At 42.9% G+C, this 21,500-nt stretch overlaps 1 protein-coding gene across 1 annotated transcript; it reads left to right on the top strand.

Moving 5' to 3' along the window:
* The first annotated feature begins 7,847 nt into the window (after window positions 1-7,847).
* Window positions 7,848-8,967, top strand: LOC147632803 (uncharacterized). Its single transcript, XM_086807682.1, has 2 exons — window positions 7,848-7,945; window positions 8,014-8,967. The coding sequence occupies exons 1-2, from the start codon at window positions 7,918-7,920 to the stop codon at window positions 8,592-8,594; spliced, it is 609 nt and encodes a 202-aa protein (XP_086663808.1). The 5' UTR covers window positions 7,848-7,917; the 3' UTR covers window positions 8,595-8,967.
* Window positions 8,968-21,500: the final 12,533 nt, after the last annotated feature.

Raw genomic sequence — 21,500 nt, 5'->3', positions numbered from 1 at the left:
GTTAAAAGATTTCTTTCTTTTTTAAGCTAGTCATATAAAATGTATGGTTTTCATTTATAATTATACATGACTTGGCTTGTCCACATGAGTATATTGAATCCATAAGAAAACAAAATCCCTTCCATTGAACTCATCTGCTATCTTACATATTTTTAAATGACATGTTGTGCTCCTCTCCCTTGCTTGAGGTGTGTGTGTGTGTGTGTTGTGCTCCTCTCCCTTGCTTGAGGTGTGTGTGTGTGTGTGTGTGTGTGTGTGTGTGTTTGGGGAAATAATAGCAAAAAGGTTTTTTGTGTTATTGATATGGAGACTTTTAAAATGTGTGTATTTGGGGAGTTACCTCTGTAGAAACTTTTTATCACATGTGCATTCAAGGGGTGGGGTGGAGAGAGAGAGAGAGAGGGAGGGGGGTAACTTAAAGACGTTTCACATAGTAAATAAGCATGTTTTTCATTACTTTCTCTCTTAATTTACTATAATGATAAGTGCATAGTATTATTCATTTTGTGAGCATTTGGGGTGTTATCTATATAGAAACTTTCTTATTCACTGTGTGAGTATGTGTTTAGGGAGTTATCTATGTAGAAACTTTATATAGCATGTGCATTCAAGGGGTATCTAAAAAACACCCTATCTATAACAATTTGACTATAACAATAAGTGCGAAGTATTATTCATTGTGTGCATATATATGTTTGGGGAGTTATCTATGTGAAACTTTACATAGCATATGCATTCAAGGGGTATTTAAAAATCACCCTACCTATAACAATAATTGTGAATTATTATTCATTGTCTGCAATTTGGAGAGTTATCTATGTAGAAACTTTATATAGCATGTACATTCAAGGGGTTTTTAAAAAACAGCCTATTGATAATATTTCTAATCTAGATATACTCTTGTAAATTTTTAGATGATAAAAGTTTTCTTTTCTATATTTTTGAATTTAAATTTAAAAGCCCCATATGTATATACATGTTTTATAAATCCATAAGAAAACAAAATCCCTTAGATTGAACTCATTTGCTATCTTTCCTATTTTTAAATCTCCTCTTGTGCTTATCTCCCTTGCTCTCAATGTGTGTGTGTGTGTGGGGGGGGACATAATGTATATATCCAACCAATGCAAAAACCTATGGGAAGGGCTTTTTGTGTTATTGATATGGAGACTTTTAAAAGTGTGTGTTTGTTGGGGAGTTATCTATGTAGAAACTTTATATAGCATGTGCATTCAAGGGGTTTTAAAATACGTTCTACCTAGAATGTTTATAATCTAGATACACTCTTGTAAATTTTTAGATGATAAAACTTTCCTTTTCTATATTTTTACAGTTTTAAATTGAAAAACCCCATATGTATATACATGCTCTATAACTCCATAAGAAAAGAAAATCCATTCCATTGAACTCTTACATATTTTTAAATAACCAGAATGTGTGTTCAAGGGGTTTTTAAAAACATCCTGCCTATAATCTTTATAATCTAGATACACTCCTGTAAATTTTCACATGGTAAATATTTCTTTTGTATTTTTTTTTCAATTTAAACTAAAAAACCCCATATGCATATACATTTCAGTGGGTGAGACAACTAGGAAAAAAGAATGGGTTAAGTACCTATCATGCCATTCTACCCTATAACATTGCTCAACTCACAAAAAGATATTCTTTTACTCTCTTGTATCCTAGCTCAACCACTTGCAAAACTAACCATGACTGCTAGCAAAAAATATGGAGTTTGAGCCCTTTGTTTAACTTGTATATCCAGTTATATGCTTATGTGATGTAGGCTAATAATGGGCCAGGGTATTTTTTCCCTCTTTGGGAGGTTTTTCCCCTCAAGCATATGTAGTACGAACTCTTATGAGTTTGTGTAAGTGACCTTATCATGTCACTTCACTTACACCTCACTCATTCTCATCAATCTGCTTTGAGTGTTGTGCCTCTCTCTATCTCTCGTAGCTCACTGCATCTGTGTTGTTGCTACTTTCTGTACTCCAATAATTGGTATCAGAGCAGGTTCTCTTGGCCCTTACCCCCTTATCATCTTCTTCTTGAGCTGCCCTTTTGATTGTCAAATTCTCTGACTCTTAGGGTAACATATTCATTTGTTTATCTTTATAATAAATTTATTTAATACTTTTTGTAAATTTCAAGGAGAGTTCTTATACATCAAAAGTAGGACTTCTCGGAGGAACTGGCTGTTCCATCTTGAACTATACTTTATGAATTTTTTACTATGAATTAGTCTTGTGGTATGGGACACGAGATTAATCATGTGTGAAGTATTCCAATGCATACTTATCTCTAGATTTATGTGGGATAACTTTTTGTGGTATGGGACACAAGAATTTATTACACATGGAAATCCTTAATACAATGTCTCTTTTATATGTCTATGATGAATACTTAGTGATATTTATGTGTGACAGATAATTTATCACAAACTGAGTATTGGTGTTGTGAGTGAATCCAATCAACTGTGACATGTGTGATACATGTAAGGAATGTGTGAGTTTGATTGTGAGTGAATCCGATCAACTCTTCTGAATTAATACTTGATAACGGTAACCCAATGTGGTATAAGAATCGAGAGTGAATTTAATTCTTTAGAGGGTGACCCTAGTTGGTTGTGAGTGAATCCAACCAACTGTGACACGTGTGAGACGTGTGGTATGCTATGTGAATACGTGTAACGCGTAGAAAGTATTGTGATGAGTGAATCTAATGTAGGAGTTTGATTGTGAGTGAATTCAATCAACTCTGAGACATGTGTGACGCATGTAAAGGTTCTGTAAGTTTTATTGTGAGTGAATCTGATCAACTCTAAGACATGTGCGACGCGTTTAAGGACATTGGGAGTGAATCCAAACAATTGTTGTGAGTGAATCCAATGTTGCAGTGAATCCACGTAAACATGTAATGACATTGTGAGTGAATCCAATGTGGGAAATGATTAATGTGTTTGATCACTCATGTGTGTTGATAGTGACAACCGAGGAAGGTTGTCTCCTATACCGGGAGGATTGTCACGGGAGTGAGGATTTTGAAATATTTTATTATCCAATTTTTTGTAAAAAGAAAGCTTGTAGAGCAAGCTTGGGCTAAAATAGCCATGTAATCTATTTTTGATAGAATAAAATACTATAAAAATACTTAAGGATGCTTTTGGCACACGCTTTAGGGGCAGTTGGGACCCAATCTGGTGATTTTCTCTTCACTTTCTGTATTTTGGTGGCACGTGCTTCCCAGTTTCACGTTTTCTCATTTCAAATTGTAAGAACTCAAGCAAAAAAAAAGGGACAAAGTAAGAGACTACACCACAAAGTTACAAAGTCTCATTGCTCACATCCCCTAAAGGATGAAAGACCAATCGACCAAGGCCTCAAGAAATACTTCATAGTTGGTCTCAATTGAAGGGTCCATGGAGAAGTGCAAAGAGGATGGAAGAAGTATGAGTATCAAAAACACTAGATGAGTGTTTCCAACTAGTTTCCCCCAAGTGGAAGATTGGTTGGATGGTGAGGAATGAATCTAGTACAAATGTTGAAGTCTCTTCATTATTATCAAGGTCAAGTAGCCAAAAGCACACTTAATGTGAGAAGATGGGGCCATAAGATGCAATGACTAAGGCAAGGTAAAGGAGCTGGTGTGACCATGATGCAAGAGTAATTCAAGGTAGGTGGTGTCAGTCCTAAATTTCATCCCAAATGTGATGCTATATGGTGCAGTGAAAACCATATGGCAAATGAGTGTCCCCTTTTGTGGAACTGAAGCATTGGTACCTTTTTTAGCATTAGCTTGCAAAGGAGCAGAGATATTTTTTGACTTGGGTAGTAGGCTTGGGTCTTCATGAGAGGGGCTATTGTCGATGGCAAGGTCGCTTGGATGGATTTTCCTTTTGTCAGTTGTTGCTGTAGTGATGAGCTTTGGTGTTGTTAGTGTCATCTCATTGATGATTTAGGCTTGTTTTTAAGAGAGGCTATTGATGACGAGGTTTTTGTGATGTAAATCATGGTTTGCTGAGGTTGGTCAAAGAGGGGCTCTTAGAGCATAGGCTTCTTCATAAGGTACAATCGATGTAGAAGGTAGCTATTTATTGTCATCAAAGAGGCTATTCTCTCGAGTAGAAGGTCTATTGATATTGAAGGTTACAGAGGGTTTCATTTGCCAGAGTAAGGTTCAAGCTATGATGTTAGTGCCAACAAAGGTATAAGCAGGGACATGTTCCAGACTGGCCTATCGACTGTAAGGTTGTGAAGTTAGAGGTGGAATCATGTTCTTTTGATGGTGAGGATAAAGTTGAAAGAATAGAGGTCTTGTTGGGAAGGGCCTTTAATGGAGAAGGTAGGTTTTCAGGTTGAGAAGACTTTTTGTGTAGGAACTTTTACGTGTAGTAGCATTATACAAACCCTTCAGTGTTGGATTCTCTCCATCACAAAATGGTGTCAACATCTGTATGTTGTGGACCTTCAACGTGATTGCATTGCTAATGAAGAGGTTTTACATTGGTAGCAATAATCCATTCCTGTACCATTACTAAGTCTGCTAATACAAACTCAATCACAAAGAACTTGAAGTTAAGGGGGTTAGTTTGCATGTACATTTTATGTTCAAAGTACCCCATACATGGCATCTTCATGTTCCACTCAGGAGGATGAGCTTATAATGCAAGTTGATCTACTAACTCCCGTAGTTTAAGGGTCATGAGATTATGTTCACAACATGGATAAAGTTGGGCTTGAATCTATTGATTCTTTTAAAGTTGGGCTTGAATCTGTTGATTCTTTTAAAGGCCTTAAATAAATCTTGGAGGATTTGGAATAGGATCAAGTTTAAGTATTAGGGACAATTCATGCTCCTTTTGCCTTACAATAGTTGCACCTGGTCTTTTTCTTGCCTTTATCAAGAGCCTTCTCAGACTTATTGTTGCTACCTGTGGAAGGAGAAGAAGTTGCAGACCTACTAATAGGAGAAGAAACAGTGGAAGGGACTGCCTTACCACTTCTTCTCTGCGCTGGGCGCAGCAATAAATGCTTGATCAACTGCACGCTGCCTGGCCCTGTTTTGCCTGGACTGCGCTTCTTGCAAGAGCTTGTTGACTAAAGTATCATACTTGACAGTATCAGGTCTGTCCTCAGTAAGAAGTCTCCACGTGGAAGCAAAAGTCTGATATGTCTCAGGTAAAGCATCAAGAACAGTCTGCACAAGAGAATGATCAGGAATAATCTCACCTGTAGAAATCAACTGTTCTTTGAGATCTTTAATCTCAGCAAGAAAAACATTCATGTCATCATCTTCCTGCATAATCTTCAATTCTAGCTCTTTACGCAGGTAAGAGATTTTTACCTCATTACGATCTGCATACAAACCAGCTAGAATATCCCAAGCCTGTTTTGCTGTTTTAGCTGAACGAATATGTGGGGTGATGTTTCGTTTGACAGAAAGTGCAATCAAGGCATGAGCCTGGGCATCTTTACCATCCCAACGAGCTTGTTCAGCAGTGGGTAAAACAACAGCAACAGTAGAGCTGCTAGAACCTGCAACATCCTCAACAGATCTTACATCCACAGAACCTGGACATACATCCATACCCTGCGCAATGTTCCACACTCCTTTTGCAACCAAAACATGCTACATCATGTATGCCCAAAGTGGGTAGTTGTCGTCTCCATCCAACAGACAACATGTTTGTCTTCAGCAGACAACATGCGAAATACATCATTGCTGTTATCAGCCATGGCCACTGACTGAAACTAATGCAAAAGTTGCCTGTAATGAAGCAAAGACTGAACAGAAAACAACTCGTGCTATGTAGCACGGTCCACAATAGAATACGTATGCCTGTTTTGCAGAAAACTGCACTGTCAAAATTTCTGCAGAAAATGACGAAAACACCTGTGCAGAACTTGCAATGCAAAAACGGAGCCCGAAATGACCTCAGATGTGATTTCTGAGAACAACAAGCCTTACGGGCTTATTTGCAGAGTATAGGGACTTGCAAGCGATCGTGAAAGCTCACCTCAATCAGAGAACGTGAGTCGAAGGGTGCTGGCGGTGTAGCATTGGGAGCCGATGCCTGCTCTGATACTAATTGTTGGAATTAGGGTTGCATGAAAGCACACAAAGCTTGGAGAAGAAGAAGCAAGAATACACACAACACACAATGTATTAGATTGTGTCAATTTACAAAAGATCAGTTAGCCTTAGAAGGATGGGCGTATATACAAGCCGGGGGAAAAAACCTCCTAAAGAGGGAAAAAGTGCCCCGACGGTCCTAAGTGTGTTCACACACATCACTGCCTATATATATATGGCAACAATAAGAGAATCTTGGGTGGTTAGATGCACTATCTTATGGAGTGAGATCGTCTCACCAATCACTCTCCTAGATGCATTAATCTTATGGAGTGAGATTGTCACCAATCACTCTCCCAAATCTTAACTAAGTATGCTTGAATTTTGATCTAGAGGTTTATTTTGATTTATAATTTATCCTTTGATGATCAATTATGTTTTATGCTTGAGTTCTTTCCTTAATTAAACATTTTTGAGAATTTCATAGGCGTGAAAAACTAAGAACTTATTTTTTCACGAGCGTGAAAAACTCAAATTTGTATGAATAAGAGAATAAGATTCTTTAAATAAGGACTCATTGTTCTTAACAAGGTAATCCCTACAATCTCAATGTGATTTCAAGAATTTTTTTGCGACATGAAACAATTTTCACAAGCGTGAAAAAACAAGTTCGATAGCAAATGGGAATTTTTCCTATCCAAAAGTTCTAGATCAAGTCTCCTCAGCATGATTATCCAATTTTGCTATTAATGCAGCTTAATTTTACATTTTTTAAATGATTTTCATGATTATTGAAAACAAGATACAAAAAGAAAAAAACCGAGGCCATCCAAGCTTGCCAAAGTGGTTGCTAGCTCCTCTCCTTTGAGCTTTCTCCTTGAAGTTATCACCAAGGAAGCCACTTCACCTCATACTACAAGGACTCTCTCTCTCTTTAGACTATTATATTTACTTTGCTTCAAACTATTGATAAATAAAATTTTACCTACTAATAAAGCCTAATAATTACCATACAACTTGTATATCCTACTTATGCTACCTCAATATACTCCTTTCTACACTGAAGTCATTGCACAAGCAAAGTCATATTTCAAACTATTAAATGATAAATAAAATTTTACCTACTAATAAAGCCTAATAACTACCATACAACTTGTACCTACTTATACTACCTCAAGATACTCCTCTCTACACTGAAGTCATTGCACATGCAAAGTCGTATTTCAATTCATAACCTTATCAAGCATTCAATTCCCATTCTCTTGGTGATCTACCCTCCAAACTCTTCCAAATTTGCTCCAAACTCATTCGAATACATCAAACATGCAAACATTGATTGGCAACTTTAACCAAAAGATCAACTACCTACGTCTTGACATATTTGCATGTTGCTACGTACGGATCAATAACAAAGAAATGAAGGCATGCCACACATCTCCATGTGAAAGTGCTCTGCTTCCTTTTTAGTATAGATTTAAGGGATGGAAAACATACTACCCTCCAAATACGATCAATGGAATGTGAATGAAGGCAGACAACTAGCCCTCCACTTATTTTTATTTTAAAAATGGAATATCGTTCATATATGTGAGATGCGAATCCCAATGCAGGAAGGTGACATGATGATGATCGTGCAATTCATCATTAATGGGGGTTTGTACAAATGATAAACAGACTAATCATTCCATGATGCCAAGTTATAATGAACTCTTGTTGGTCCCCACAATGATACTGTCATTAACCTTTTTTATGCACTATTATTATGAGGGGTGGGGTTTGAGGAGGGGGATATAGATATATACACATACATACATATACTTCACACACATTAGGAGGGAGATGGCTCTGCCATTGTCGAGTGCAGCAGGTAACGAGAACCCGGGCCATTTCTGATTAGGTTGCGAGGCTACGTGGTAATTTCATTTATGCTTGCAGATCGCGAAGAAGAGCTCGTTGAAGAGTTTGTCCCTACGGGATACACACAGTTGCCGGCCGATCATCTCTCAGATTCGTCAGACAGCAGCGTCAGCGGCGATGGCAGATCGACAGATATAACGTACAGCACGCCGGAAACATCTCAACAGACGGACAGTCCGACAGCAACCGGCAATGGCGCGCATGTCGTACACATCAACGGCTTAGAAATCCATGTGTACGGTCAGTTTTCCGGAATGCAACTCTCTGAAACTGCCACCCATGTGCAACATAACCTAAATCTCTTGGGTAGCCATGATGATGATGATGATGATGGTGATGATGATGATGATGGAGATCATGAGAGGCAGAGGCAGCATGAAGAGGACACAGCACTCCTCTCAGCCAAAGAAGCTGACGATGCCCGCAGATCAGCCCCCCTTCCACCTGACCGATGCCAGGCCATCAAGAATGCCATGCAGAGTATCTCTCTGGGCGGGTTCCGGCCTGAATGGGCTGACAAGGTTCCCGAAGAACAATGGGTTGATAGGCTCAAAAGGAAATTGATGTCAAAGCATCCAAAAACTGAAGAACAATGCTGAATCACGTGCTACAATGCACATTAAAAAAAACACATATATGACTCAAGGTACATGCTTTCATTTGTATTAATGTGATGGTGATCATTCAAACACATAATCTTGGGTTGAACATGTGATTAGTAATGTCTTGTTGGCAAGGTACATACTGCTGGGGGTAATAAGGCTTGATACAGACAACTCCCTGCCTTCTAGCCTCTAGGGGCCCCCTTCCTCCTGCCCATGCAGGCAGGTTTGGGGCCTATGTGGTTATGGTTATGCCTTAGCTGCCATGGGTAGTTTGAAGCTTTTGTTGGTGTTTACATTACATGCACTTGTTTAGTTACCATGAGTAGGGCACAATCAAGGCAAAAAGATCATGCTTTTTTTTTAAAAACAGAGATTGTCTATGTAACATCTTTTTAGACTGTCTATGTTGCATCCTTTTTTCTACAGTTCCTCGGAGGTATTTTTTGCCACCTTAGACAAGGCCATGACTTTTGGTAATTTTGTTAGTAACAATCAATCTTGTCGTAAGAGGCTCACCGCTTCAACCACACAAAGCTGGGCATCCTGCGGTGGCAAGTGAGGTGCCCACTATGAGGCTGTGATGAGCTAGGAGACGCAAGAAGAGGGTCATCTTCCACAGCCAAAAACTGTCCCATAGCTGATGCTAGAATTCCAAGATGAAGCTGGGGACTGCCATCAACAGAAAGCAGCAAGAGTGATGTCTAGTACGTGGAGTAGTAGAATATGTCATCCCAGCATGGCAGTGTACTGGTTGAGGTATGCCAGGTGCCTTTAGTGCTCACCAAGACCACTTCCTCGGGTTCCACTGAAGTTGAGCTAGGGGGATGTTCTGCTAGATGTGAAGAGGAGTCATCTGCAACATTGAAAGGTGATGGATCAATATGCCATGTGAGAACTTCTTAGTCTATTAGTTATTTATTAGACATTATTAGAGACATGATACTGAAAGTAAAGGCACTTAGAGCGGAAAGCTTTGTAGTTCACATTGAGATAGGGTACTCTCTTAAACAGAGCCCGAAGAGTTACAAATGAAGAGGCACATCACTTAGTGTAAGGATGTGACTCTTGAATTAATAGTCATGTCCTTTGGACATAGAGATGTGTCCTTTGGTGATGACCCATGTGGTAGGGTGTGACACCTTCACTGGTGTCCTTTCAATGATTAAACACTAATCAAGAGTACTTGAAGAGATTAAGTCACAATCGTGACATTCCCTCTCACTCAAAATAAGATCCATGGTCATATAAGTGAGTGTTGTTGTATCCTCTTGCCTAAAATGTCTAGTCCCATGTTGTAGAATTATTTCTTTGCTCTTTGATCAAAGTCCATTGCATTTTGTTGAACTTTATATCGAACACCATTCCGGATGTATCCATTGCCTAGGAATTGATTGTCTGCGATGCCACGGGGCTCCCCAATGAGAGCCGTGTGGAGAAGATGGCGGATCTGCTGGTTGGCTGCTGCCTATGAATTTTGCATGATGCCAAGGTGCTCTCTTCTAGAGAAGCCATTTAAGATGCCAAGAGCTGGAGATCCGCATCCGAAAAAGGACAGTTGAAGTTGGCCTCAGATGGTGATGATGGAACGGCTGCCATGGACTTGTCCTGAGGGGTGGACTTGCAACTATGAGAAGCTCAAACCATGGTGGAACTGTGAACAGGAGAAAAAAGGGAGGTAGGTGAAAGGGTCTCCACGAGAGAGCTGGCATCATTGGGGAGGCATCGGAAGGAGTACTGCACCCGGTGGCCCATGAGACGGGGGAAGCACCCTCAGACTTGGGGTGATCATCGAAGCATACCATCACCAGGAAGCCATTAGCGCCTGCCAATGGGTTCAAATCCGAGAGAATCCTTGTTTCCACTGTGCGAATTAAACCTGGGACCTGTGCACTGCAAGCGGGTGTTTTTCCTGGGGGAGGGTGGGGAGTTAAACTCCATCCGGATGTACCTACTGCCTAGGGATTGAATGTCGGTGATGCCACCAGGCTACCTAATGAGAGCGACGTGGAGGAGATGGTGGATCTGGCCTGAAGCTGGTTGGCTGCTGGCGAATTTCCACACCAAGGTGCTCTTTTGAGAGAAGCCATTGAAGATGCCAAGAGCTGGAGCTCCTTATCTGAAAAAGGATAGTTGAAGTTGGCTTCAGATGGCGATGATGGAATGGCTGCCATGGAGTCATCCTGAGGGGTGGAGCTAAAGGGGACCCATGGGTGGGTGGGGGGGGTAGAGAAGGTGGTGGAAGCAGAAAAAAGGGGGAAGAGGTGGGCGGCGGAAGGATGGGCCTGGGTGGAGGAGAGGAGGGGCGAAGAAGGGGGGCTAGAGGGAGCTGGGGGAGGTAAGGCAGCAGAGCGAGGCGGGAGATGGAGGGAGGTGCACCGGCCAGCAGGTTTGCTCAGGATGGGAGGGGAGGTAGGCAGCAGATGGGAAGGAGAGGGGGAGGAAAGCGTGTGCGGGGGTGGGGGTGGGGGTGGGGTGGGGGTGGGAGTGTGGGAGGAAGCGAGAATTTCGTTTGGTGTTGTGCGAATGGAGGGAACAAGGTGGAGAGAGGTGAGAAGGGGTGTTACGAGCCTGTGTTTTTCCCTCTGGACAACAAGCAGGTGGGCATGGGCATGGGACGCACAGTGTGACAGGCATCAACCGAATGTGAAAAAGAAACTCATAAGTGTGGCCAGCCCAAGTGTGAAAGGGGACAAAAGAGATTTTTAAAGTTCTAAGGTTTTTAAACCTTTGACGATTTAAAGGCTTATCATCATATCTTGAAAAGCATGCGTTTTATTTAACCTTCGCTTTTGGTGTTTTTAACGAAAAGCACATTGCCTCTTTAAAAAGAGCGAGGGGTGGCAGAATCGGTAGGAGATCGCCGTGTGAGGAGATCGCCGTGTGGGAGTCACCTGTGGGAATCCGCTAGTTGCTGCACGTACGGCTACAGGCGCCATGTGGTACTGCTACGCTAGGAGCTGCCGCTACTGCAGGCGAGTACTCCTACGCCAGCCACTGCCGATGCGACTGCTGTTGTTGCTGCCGCCAACAGGAGCTGCTGCTACTGTCGCGCTAAGGTGCTGCTGCAGGCGGGTACTGCCATCGTCGCCACCGCCAGGAACTGCCGTCGCCGCCAGCTGCTACTACTGCCGCCAGGAGTGCTGCTGACCGCCAGGCGCTGCTACGTATGGTGGTGTTGCTGCTACTGTACATGGGCGCTGCTACAAGTGCTGCTGCCGCCACCACAGGATGATGCTACTACTGCTGCCGATGGTTGCTGCTGGGCGCTGTTTAGTGGGCTGTGAAGAGCTCTAGACGCCCGATGGATTGATTGCCAGCGCATGGATATCAGGAGTGCTATATGCACGGGTGCCAGCATCCAACGATCAGATAGGTGGGCAGCCAGGCTAGCTATCAGTTAGGTGGACAATCAGTTGGTGTCGTACAGGTGTGCCTTCTCTAAGGAATGTTTTGCTGTAGTAACAAGAGTTCTTATTTGGAAAGTCTTGGGTGAAAAGCTGAAAGGGATCCTATTGGTAAAGGATTCGACAAGTTGTACTGTGTACTCAAATTTTGTTCAAGTAAAGAAATACCGCAAGGGGCGCCATTGTGTTATGGGGCCAATCGGTGTCCTTGTACTGTTTGCAGGAGCATTCTAGCTCCCCTGTTTGTTTTCCTTTTCCAGGTTCTCATGGGTGATGAAGTGTTTTGTGTGCGAGTGTTTGTTCCACCGCCCATCAGATTTCTGAAGGCAGGTTTCATGGTTCCATCGTCGGGATATTGTCGACTTTCTCAAGGAGGCGAGCCCGAGGTTGTAACATCAAAAGCTTCAACATGAGGAAAGTGAAAAGGAAGTACAGGAGGTAGTGCAGGATTGTGTGTCTTTGCCTATATGAGGTGAAGAGCAAAAGCTAAAGATGAAGCTCAAGAGAAAAGACACCAAGGACAGGAAGTAGTCAGCCAGGAACAAAGCAGTTAAAGAGGTATGGTGCAAGAGATGGGTTGAAGGCTATGGCTTTCGACACTTGGTCATCAGTGGTATCTTCACGGAGGCTTCATGGGTTCGGAAGGCAGCTTCTTTCTATGTTTAGCAGTGGTGATCTACTATGCTTCATTGGGACTTGTGCTTACCACTTGGGTGGAGTGCAAGCAGGTTTTTGGGTGCTTGTGGATGTATCAGATGAGGCTCAGATGGAAGAGGAGGAACTTGATGAGGTTCTTATTCCCGAGCAGATACTGGCACATAAGGAAAGAAAGATACAAGGTAAAGTTTCCCGTCGCTATCTTGTGAAGTTTAAAGAACTATTCACCGATGGATGCGAAGTGGATGGAGGAGGGTGACTTAGCAGATTCACCTTAGGTATTGCAGCTTTACCTTCATGCCTTGGAGTTGGAGCCGACTCTTGCGACGGCTCATTCAGGTTTAGCAGAGCATGGGTCTGGAGCATTGCCTGATGCTCAAGAGGGGGAGTAGCACCTCCGCTCCCTTGTTATAGACAAGCTCAGTTTTTCATCTAGAAGTCGCTTGGTGACATCTTTGTATTCACCCGAGGTACTGAGGCTGACAGTACATCTGCTTATGGGACTTCTATGATATTGTGTACTAGTCACATGAGATGGTAAAGTTGGGTATGGTTCACAATTGGCCGCACCATGAACTATAACTACAACTATGGATGGTTTTTGCCTTTGGAACTAAGGTATGACTGAGGAAGATTGGGACATTGATCTTTGTCATATGGTTCTGGCTGTTCTTGACCACAGGATTGGTCAATTGGATTTTGAGATGATGCTATTTGTGGAGTTGGTCTCCTTTGGAATGGCATGGTTTGGTTAAGCTCAAAGGCTGCGGCAACTTGAGCTAACACTTCGAGACTCTATGGAGGGCATAAGTCTTGTGAGCAGTCCTAGAGTTGGTTTGGTTCATATATGGATTGAACTCTATTTGTGCATGTATTTATACACTTTCTGAGGTATTATGGTATTCTGGTGCCATTGGATCCTGGTATCCTTGAGAATACATTGGGTAATACTCTGGATGTGTCAGGATGAGATGCATGTATGTTGATATGATACATCAGGTACTTTACCATGTTCATGGTGTATCACTGAGTGTGGCTCCTGAGGGATGGCCATAAGTAGAGTGTGTAAAGCATCAAGAGGGACATATGTGGAAAGTACTTAGTGGATGTATAGTTTAGATGCATTGAGTGCTTTCATATGCTCATGTTGTACCTTCAGTCGTGGGTCCTGCGGGATATTCATGGGTGTAAGGCTTGCGAGCAACCCTGAGACTGTTATTGTGGAGTGGGTAGAGCATCTTGAGGAGCATATTGTTTGCGAATGCATATATGTGTCATGTATATGTTTGCCATATGTAGAATGATGCATGGATTTATTTTTTAGCTAACACAGGTTACATGTTTCCACTTGGTTTTAGACTTTTGTTGCAGGTTCTGAAAGAACAAGCAAGAGTTGTTTGTCACTCTGACGTGACGGTTTGGCCTTATTGTTCAGGATGATTTTTTTCATCCCCCAGATGTACTGGAGGGGCATTGCTTTGGTCTTATGGGGACTCTTTCTTCATTGGATGCCTTACTGTGTTATTGAGTGCAATCGAGGACACTTGCTATTTTTCAAGAGGGGGGTATGTTACGAGCCTGTGTTTTTCCCTCTGGACAACAAGCAGGTGGGCACGGGCATGGGACGCACAGTGTGGACAGGCATCAACCGAATGTGAAAAAGAAACTCATAAGTATGGCCAGCCCAAGTGTGAAAGGGGACAAAAGAGATTTTTAAAGTTCTAAGGTTTTTAAACCTTTGATGATTTAAAGGCTTATCATTATATCTTGAAAAGCATGCGTTTTATTTAACCTTCGCTTTTGGTGTTTTTAACGAAAAGCACATTGCCTCTTTAAAAAGAGCGAGGGGTGGCGGAATCGGTTGGAGATCGCCGTGTGGGAGTCACCTGTGGGAATCCGCTAGTTGCTGTACGTACGGCTACAGGCGCCATGTGGTACTGCTGCGCTAGAAGCTGCCGCTACTGCAGGCGAGTACTCCTACGCCACCCACTGCCGATGCGACTGCTGCTGTTGCTGCCGCCAGCAGGAGCTGCTGCTGCCGCCGCTACGAAGGTGCTGCTGCAGGCGGGTACTGCTGCCGCCGCCACCAGGTGATGTTGCTGCCGCCACCGCCAGGAACTGCCGCCGCCGTCAGTTGCTACTGCCGCCGCCAGGAGTGCTGCTGACCGCGAGGCACTGCTACATATGGTGGTGGTGGTGCTACTGTACATGGGCGTTGCTACAAGTGCTGCTGCCGCCACCACAGGATGATGCTGCTACTGCTGTCAATGGTTGCTGCTGGGTGCTGTTTAGTGGGCAGTGAAGAGCTCTAGACGCCCGATGGATTGACTGCCAGCGCATGGATATCAGGAGTGCTATATGCATGGGCTGCCAGCATCCAGCGATCAGATAGGTGGGCAGCCAAGCTAGCTATCAGTTAGGTGGACAATCAGTTGGGCAGTCAGATGGACGCCAGGTGAGGGAAACCGGTGCAAAGGATGGGCACACAGCAATGAATTTGACCAGGTAGTGGTGGTCGTGGAGCAGGTTACATACATGTGTGGAAGCAGCTAGGCAGGCGTCAGGCAAGAGTTTCTCTGCAGACAATATGGCAGTCAGACGAGGGTCAGATGGGAGGCTTTCTACGCCAAGTGATTGCATGTGTGGAAGCAGTCAGCGTGGGTCTCTCTCTATCACTCTTGGAAGAAGGTTTTTGGCATCGTGATTGGATGATGCATATGAGGATTTATCTGTTATGGAAACAAGACATTGGTCTTTCGAGAAGAAACATGACTTTGGTATCGGGGATACAGGCCTATGGTTTATGGAAACAGGTCTGTGGTTTATCAGATACAGGTCTTTGGTTTCGTGAGGAAAGCATGTCTCTGGATTCATGTGAACAGGTTATCGTTTTCTCAAGGTTACACGCAGGCTGTGATTATAGGAAGGACATATGGTTTGGTACAGCCCTACTGCTGTTTGGGAAAGGGTTGTGGGATCCATGGTTGAGATGGAGAAGACCTTTTCAAGCAAGGAGGTGTCGTACAGGTGTGCCTTCTCTAAGGAATGTTTTGTTGTAGTAACGAGTTCTTATTTGGAAAGTCCTGGGTGAAAAGCTGAAAGGGATCCTATTGGTAAAGGATTCGACAAGTTGTACTTTGTACTCAAATTTTGTTCAAGTAAAGAAATACCGCAAGGGGCGCCACTGCGTTTTGGGGCCATTCGGTGTCCTTGTACTGTTTGCAGGAGCATTCTAGCTCCCCTGTTTGTTTTCCTTTTCCAGGTTATCATGGGTGATGAAGTGTTTTGTGTGCGAGTGTTTGTTCCACCGCCCATCAGGTTTCTGAAGGCCGGTCTCAAGGGGGGTTAGCTGCAGGGTTGCGCATGGAGGAGCTCTAGCTCATTCTCAAAGCTGCACTATTTTCCTTGCAAACGTACAGGGCAACAGAGTGGAGCAGAGGGGGATGCACTGGCCCAGCGGGTTTGCTCATGATGGGAGGGGAGGAAGGCAGGCAGCAGATGGGAAGGAGAGGGGGAGGAAAGCGCCACAAGGGGGGCAGGGGGGGTGTTGCGAATGGAGGGAACAAGATGGAGAGAGGCGAGAAGGGGGGTAGGGTTGCGCATGGGGGAGCTCCAGCTATGGAGTCACTCAAGGAGTTGGATACTGAAAGTGTTACTTATCCATTACAAAAGTTGATGAAAGATCGTACCCTTATACAAGAGCTATATTGCATGGTGTGGATTAAAGCTAAGACTAAAATAGCTACATTATATGGTAATATCAAAGGAGAGGAAGCCATTGTTGTTGCTTTGAAAGTTTTTGACTGGCTCAAAGACAGTTTTCTGGTTGACATACCTATGTACAGGTAGAAAAGTCTAATTGCATGAGAAGAAAGCTCATGGTCAGAATGGATCTTTTGTTTATACTCGCATGTTTTTGATTGATTTTGATTATTATTTTTGTGTAGTACTTAGTTGTGCATTTTTGAAGATGGATTCTAAGACATTGAAGGTGAAGAAGGGGGTAAAAAAGTGATAAGCATAACCACTAGGTAAGTGTGGCCATAGACATCCACCCCATATGCTGTCCCCATCTCATGTTTCCCAAGACATGGAACTTTTCTCCCCTCCACTTTGTCCCCATCTTGCCCATCGTGCCTTCCCAAGACATGGAACTTTTTTAACCCCAACTTTGATGTTTTTAAAAAAATGTAGGTAAGTGTGGCCCTTCATATACACCTAGAAAGGTGTTATGTCCTCTCTATGTTATATATTTTTTTTGCTTATAGCTCTCTCTCTCTCTCTCTCTCTCTCTCTCTCATATACTTTATGTTCCAACTTCCCATCTCTTTTTACCCAAGATATGGATTTTTTTTCTCTCCGTAAACTTTGTTCCCATCGATATTGCACCTAGAAAGTTGTGATGTCCTCTTAATGATCTATATTTTTGCTTATAGTAGGCTTACAAAGAGTGTGAAGCTGTATAGTATCAATGAAAGTTGTACGCTAAAAAGATTATGGTTTAAGTGAGCAAGGCAATGATCCTACAATAACAAAGAACAGACACTCTATACTTGGCATCTTGATATGTTTAAAAGATAATTATTAAAGTTAGGCTTTGGATTGTTCTAGCAAGTTTCTACTAAAGGTTATGTCAAATAGTATTCTTACACGACAACCCACTATGCTAGTGTAGTGATCTTTTGCAATGTTTATATAGTTTATATGTGATATGTGCTACATTTCTATTTTGGTTCCCTTAGCTTCAACTCTTTTTTCTCACAGAGTATAAAAATTACTTTGTGTTAACAAATGGCCTAGATCCACATCTACCCCACAAGGTCGCTACCCCAGTACACTATTATTATGAACAATAAATTTATGTAACTACTCCAGGCACACCCATGTGTGCTTGTAGAAAGAAAAGTCAAAGATTTTTACATGCTTTAGATATTTTATTTCTATGGCTAAAAATGTTTCTATCCCAGCACACTATTATTTATGAACAATAAATTTATATAACTACTCCAGGCACACATGGGTGTATCTGTTGAAAGGAAAGTCAAAGGTTTTTACATGCTTTAGATATTTTGTTTCTATGGCTAAAAATGTGTCTACATGTAAAGTTGGCATCCTTTGTACAGATCGAGGAGGGGAGGGAGTATATGTCACAGAAGTTTCATGCATATATAGGTGAAAGAGGCATAAAAACATCAATGCACAGTGCCTTACACACCTCAGAAAAATGGTGTGGCTAAGAGGAAGAACATATTTTTCATCGAGATGGCACATTACATGGTTAAAGGCCAAGATTTACCTTATGTTTTTTTGTTAGAGTCGGATGTCCTACCAAAGTCTTGCAAACTATTATCTCTTATGAAGCTTGGAATAGCAGGAAGCCCTTTGTGACTCATCTACGGGTTTTTGTTGTCTTGCTTATGCTCTTATGCCTGAGCAACAATGTAATAAGTTGGATGATAAGGTGGTAAAATGCGTTTTTGTAGAATACAACTCAGCAAGCAAAGGGTATAGACTCTTACCATCTGGCTACAAGGCATATTTTGGTAAGTAGAGATGTTATCTTAATTGAGTACTCAGTTCAGCCCATGCTTTTATGTAAAAAATAGCAAAATTTGTGCTCATAGAACATCTTTGATACACTCTTGTCTTTGTACAATGCTAGACAGCCAGAAGAGCTCACAGCATCAGTGTCGTCCTCTCCACTATCATAGGAGGTCTCCTTGTCCTCCAACTCATGAGCTTTCCCACTTTGAATGTTGGGCAAATGAATGCTCAACAAGGTACCTCGAATCAGCCCATACTACCAACTAAAAATCAAACTAATTTGAGCCCATGGATCAACCTATTGATGAGGCAATTGTGGATAATACAAAGGAGGTGGAAAGGGTAGTAACATGTAGTAACACAAGCGTCCAAGTGTTTAAGTTTAAGCTTAAAGCTAATGGTAGCATTGATTTCTAAAAGGTAAGGCTTATTGCGAAAGGTTATGCTCAAGAGAAGAGCATAGATTATGATAAGAACTTCCCCCCTGTCTCATATATGAAGTGAGCTTATAAGCTTAAGCATAAAGTTGATAGTAGCATTGACTACTATAAGGTAAGGCTTATTACAAAGGGTTATGCTCAAGAGAAGAGTGTACATCAATTGGATATCGAGACTACCTTCTTGAATGGTGATTTGCATAAGGAGGTTTATGTATCTCAACCTCGCGGTTTTGTTTAGAAAGGATAGCAATCTAAAGTATGTAGGTTAAGCAGGTTTCGAGAGCATGGTACGAGAAGATAAATACATACTTAGTTGTAAATGGTTTTTGCAACAGTCCAACTAAGAGTACCCTCTATGTAAAGAGGAGTAAGAATTGTTTATTGGTCATCGTTTTGTACGTTCATGATATGCTACTCACAAGCCCTAATGAGTAGAAGATTTCAGCCTTCAAGGCTTAATTACATTTGTCATTTGAAATGACAGATTTAGACTCGTTGCATTATTATTCGGTATACAATTTATGTAACGAGATGATAGTATTAATCATTCTCGCAAGAAATAATCCCGGCAAGGGATAAGTGTTTCCGGAGTTAATTTTTGTTATGAGTTGCAGGCATATTTTCTCGTGGATCGGAGCATCCCGGAAGCGTCCTTGTAGAGGCTCGCAACGCAACAAATCGACAGGCGACCGTAAAGGGGGGTGACTATTATTCTCTCTCCACCATTGCTCATTTTTATTAGCGTTTTTTTTTTAGTAATTTTCGAGTTCTCGCATTATTTTTTGCAAGAATTAAAATGTCTGCTAGGCGTAGTGTGTCCCCACCGCCTTCTACTTCTCTAGGTTTTTCCAGTCTCTTGTCCTCGGTCGCGGGTTTGACCCCGACCGAATTGTCAGGCCGTACACGCCCGACCATTGTTCGGTCCGGAGCGCGCTTATCGATCACTCGTGATCCGCCAGCGCCCTCCTCGTCTATTGACCCCGTCTTAGGACCCAGCGAGCCCGCAGCGGCCGCATTGGCTGATGACCCCTTTCTGGCCGATGAGCCAGAGGACATGAACACTGACGTCGCCGAGGGGACCGAGGAGGACCTCTTGGATTATGACGACGATGACTATGACCTACTGGACCCTGCTGATGTCCTGACAGAGACGGAGCTCTCTAGTGGACTGTTTAAATATCTTAATGCCAAATTGAATACTATGGGTAAAGTCCAGGCTGATTTAGTCACGATGCTACAGAGCATCTCCACACGATTAGATGCACTGACAGCCGCCTCGGCTGATACTCCGACTCCTCGTGGTAGCCGAGCTCCTGCGGCACGGGTGAGCGTAGCCTCGCCAGTGGTTGCAGGAGTACAGGCCGATGCGCCTGCGGGGCCGTCCGTAGCGACAGCTTCGTCGTTGTTAAAAGACTTAAAGCCGCCTAGTTTTGGTGGCGAGGATAAGGAGAGAAACAAGGACTCAGTCAATATGTTTCTAGCGAAGTGGTCAGATTTGCACGCGCTGCGACAGCAACCTAGCCGTATACAGCCCGTAGAGGCTAGCCTCTCTTTAACCGGCAAAGCGTACAAATGGTGGATGAGTCTGACAACTCGCCCTGCCACTTGGACAGAATTTGAAACAATGTTTCGAAAAGAATTTTTGCTTGTTAATGAGGCAGAGAGAAGCTGGGAGTTATGGGACAAGTGCTCGATGGAGAACAAATCCCTAACTCAGTACATCTCGAACTACAGGGAGATAGTACTCAAGTTAAAGGGAATCGATGCATTCCAGACATTGCGAGGCTTTAAGAGAGGCCTCAAAGATGATTACCTTGAGTACGTAGAACCCCTACAGCCTAAAGACTTAGCAGAGGCAATTCAATATGCACAGATATTCGATGACATCAAGCGCCGTAGTGCGCGTGGTGGTTCTAGCAGGGCCGAGGGTAGTGAAAAGAGAAGGTCAGGCCTCAAAAGAAAAGGGTTCCGCAGTGAGAAACAAGGGGATAGGACGAACCAGGAAGGACAGGGTGGTCATTGGTCTAAAAAACCGCGACCATCCAGAAAAAAAAGAGACACCGAAAACCAAAAGAAAGAGCAATATATTAAAGCGCGAAAGGAAAATCGCTGCTTTAATTGCAATGAAGTAGGACACACGAAGGCTGAGTGTCCAAAGCCTAAAGCCAGCACGAGTGGCAACGAGCCCAAAAAAGATGGTAAATCTTCTAGGCAGTTGCATACGGTGCAGAGACTCCCTCTCAGTTCCGCAGAGTTCAGAGAGGTGACAGTGTGTCATTGTGATGAGCATCACGCTTGTTCAGTGACACCAGCGATGTGGCAGCCTACTGTAGGTCCGCATGACATGGTGCGCATGTATGGCACCATAGGTGGCCGTAGAGTCACAGTTTTTATTGATGATGGAGCTAGTCACAACTTCTTGAACTACTCGTTAGTCAAGAAATTGGGATTGACTGAGACCCGGAGTGATCTTGAGTATACTGTTGGCCTAGCCAACGGATATGACAAAACGGTATGGAATACCGTAGTATTGGGGGTCCCATTATCTATGCAGGACTATGAGGCACCGCTTGACTTTCAGGTCATGCACTTAGCCAGAGCAGACGTATATCTAGGCAGGGAGTGGCTGTATGGCTTGGGCCCTAGTCTAGCTCGGAATTACTTACATAATACGCTATGTTTTGAGCATGGAGGTAGAGTCATCACCCTGCAGGGCGACCGTATTGTCCCTGCCACACCACTTATTTCCTCCATGGAGTTGTGTACAGCGGTCCGCAGAGACCAGATAGCAGAGGTATATACTTGTTACCCTCTTTTGAATTCTGTTTCCATAGAAGAAACGATAAATGATGTTT

The sequence above is a fragment of the Cibotium barometz genome, chromosome 13, assembly GCF_041138505.1.
Source record: "Cibotium barometz isolate CiBa-2024 chromosome 13, ASM4113850v1, whole genome shotgun sequence".
In the NCBI taxonomy this organism is placed as follows: Eukaryota; Viridiplantae; Streptophyta; class Polypodiopsida; order Cyatheales; family Cibotiaceae; genus Cibotium; species Cibotium barometz.
Note: the sequence above shows the minus strand (reverse complement) of the source record. Positions and strands in the feature narration are given on the sequence as shown.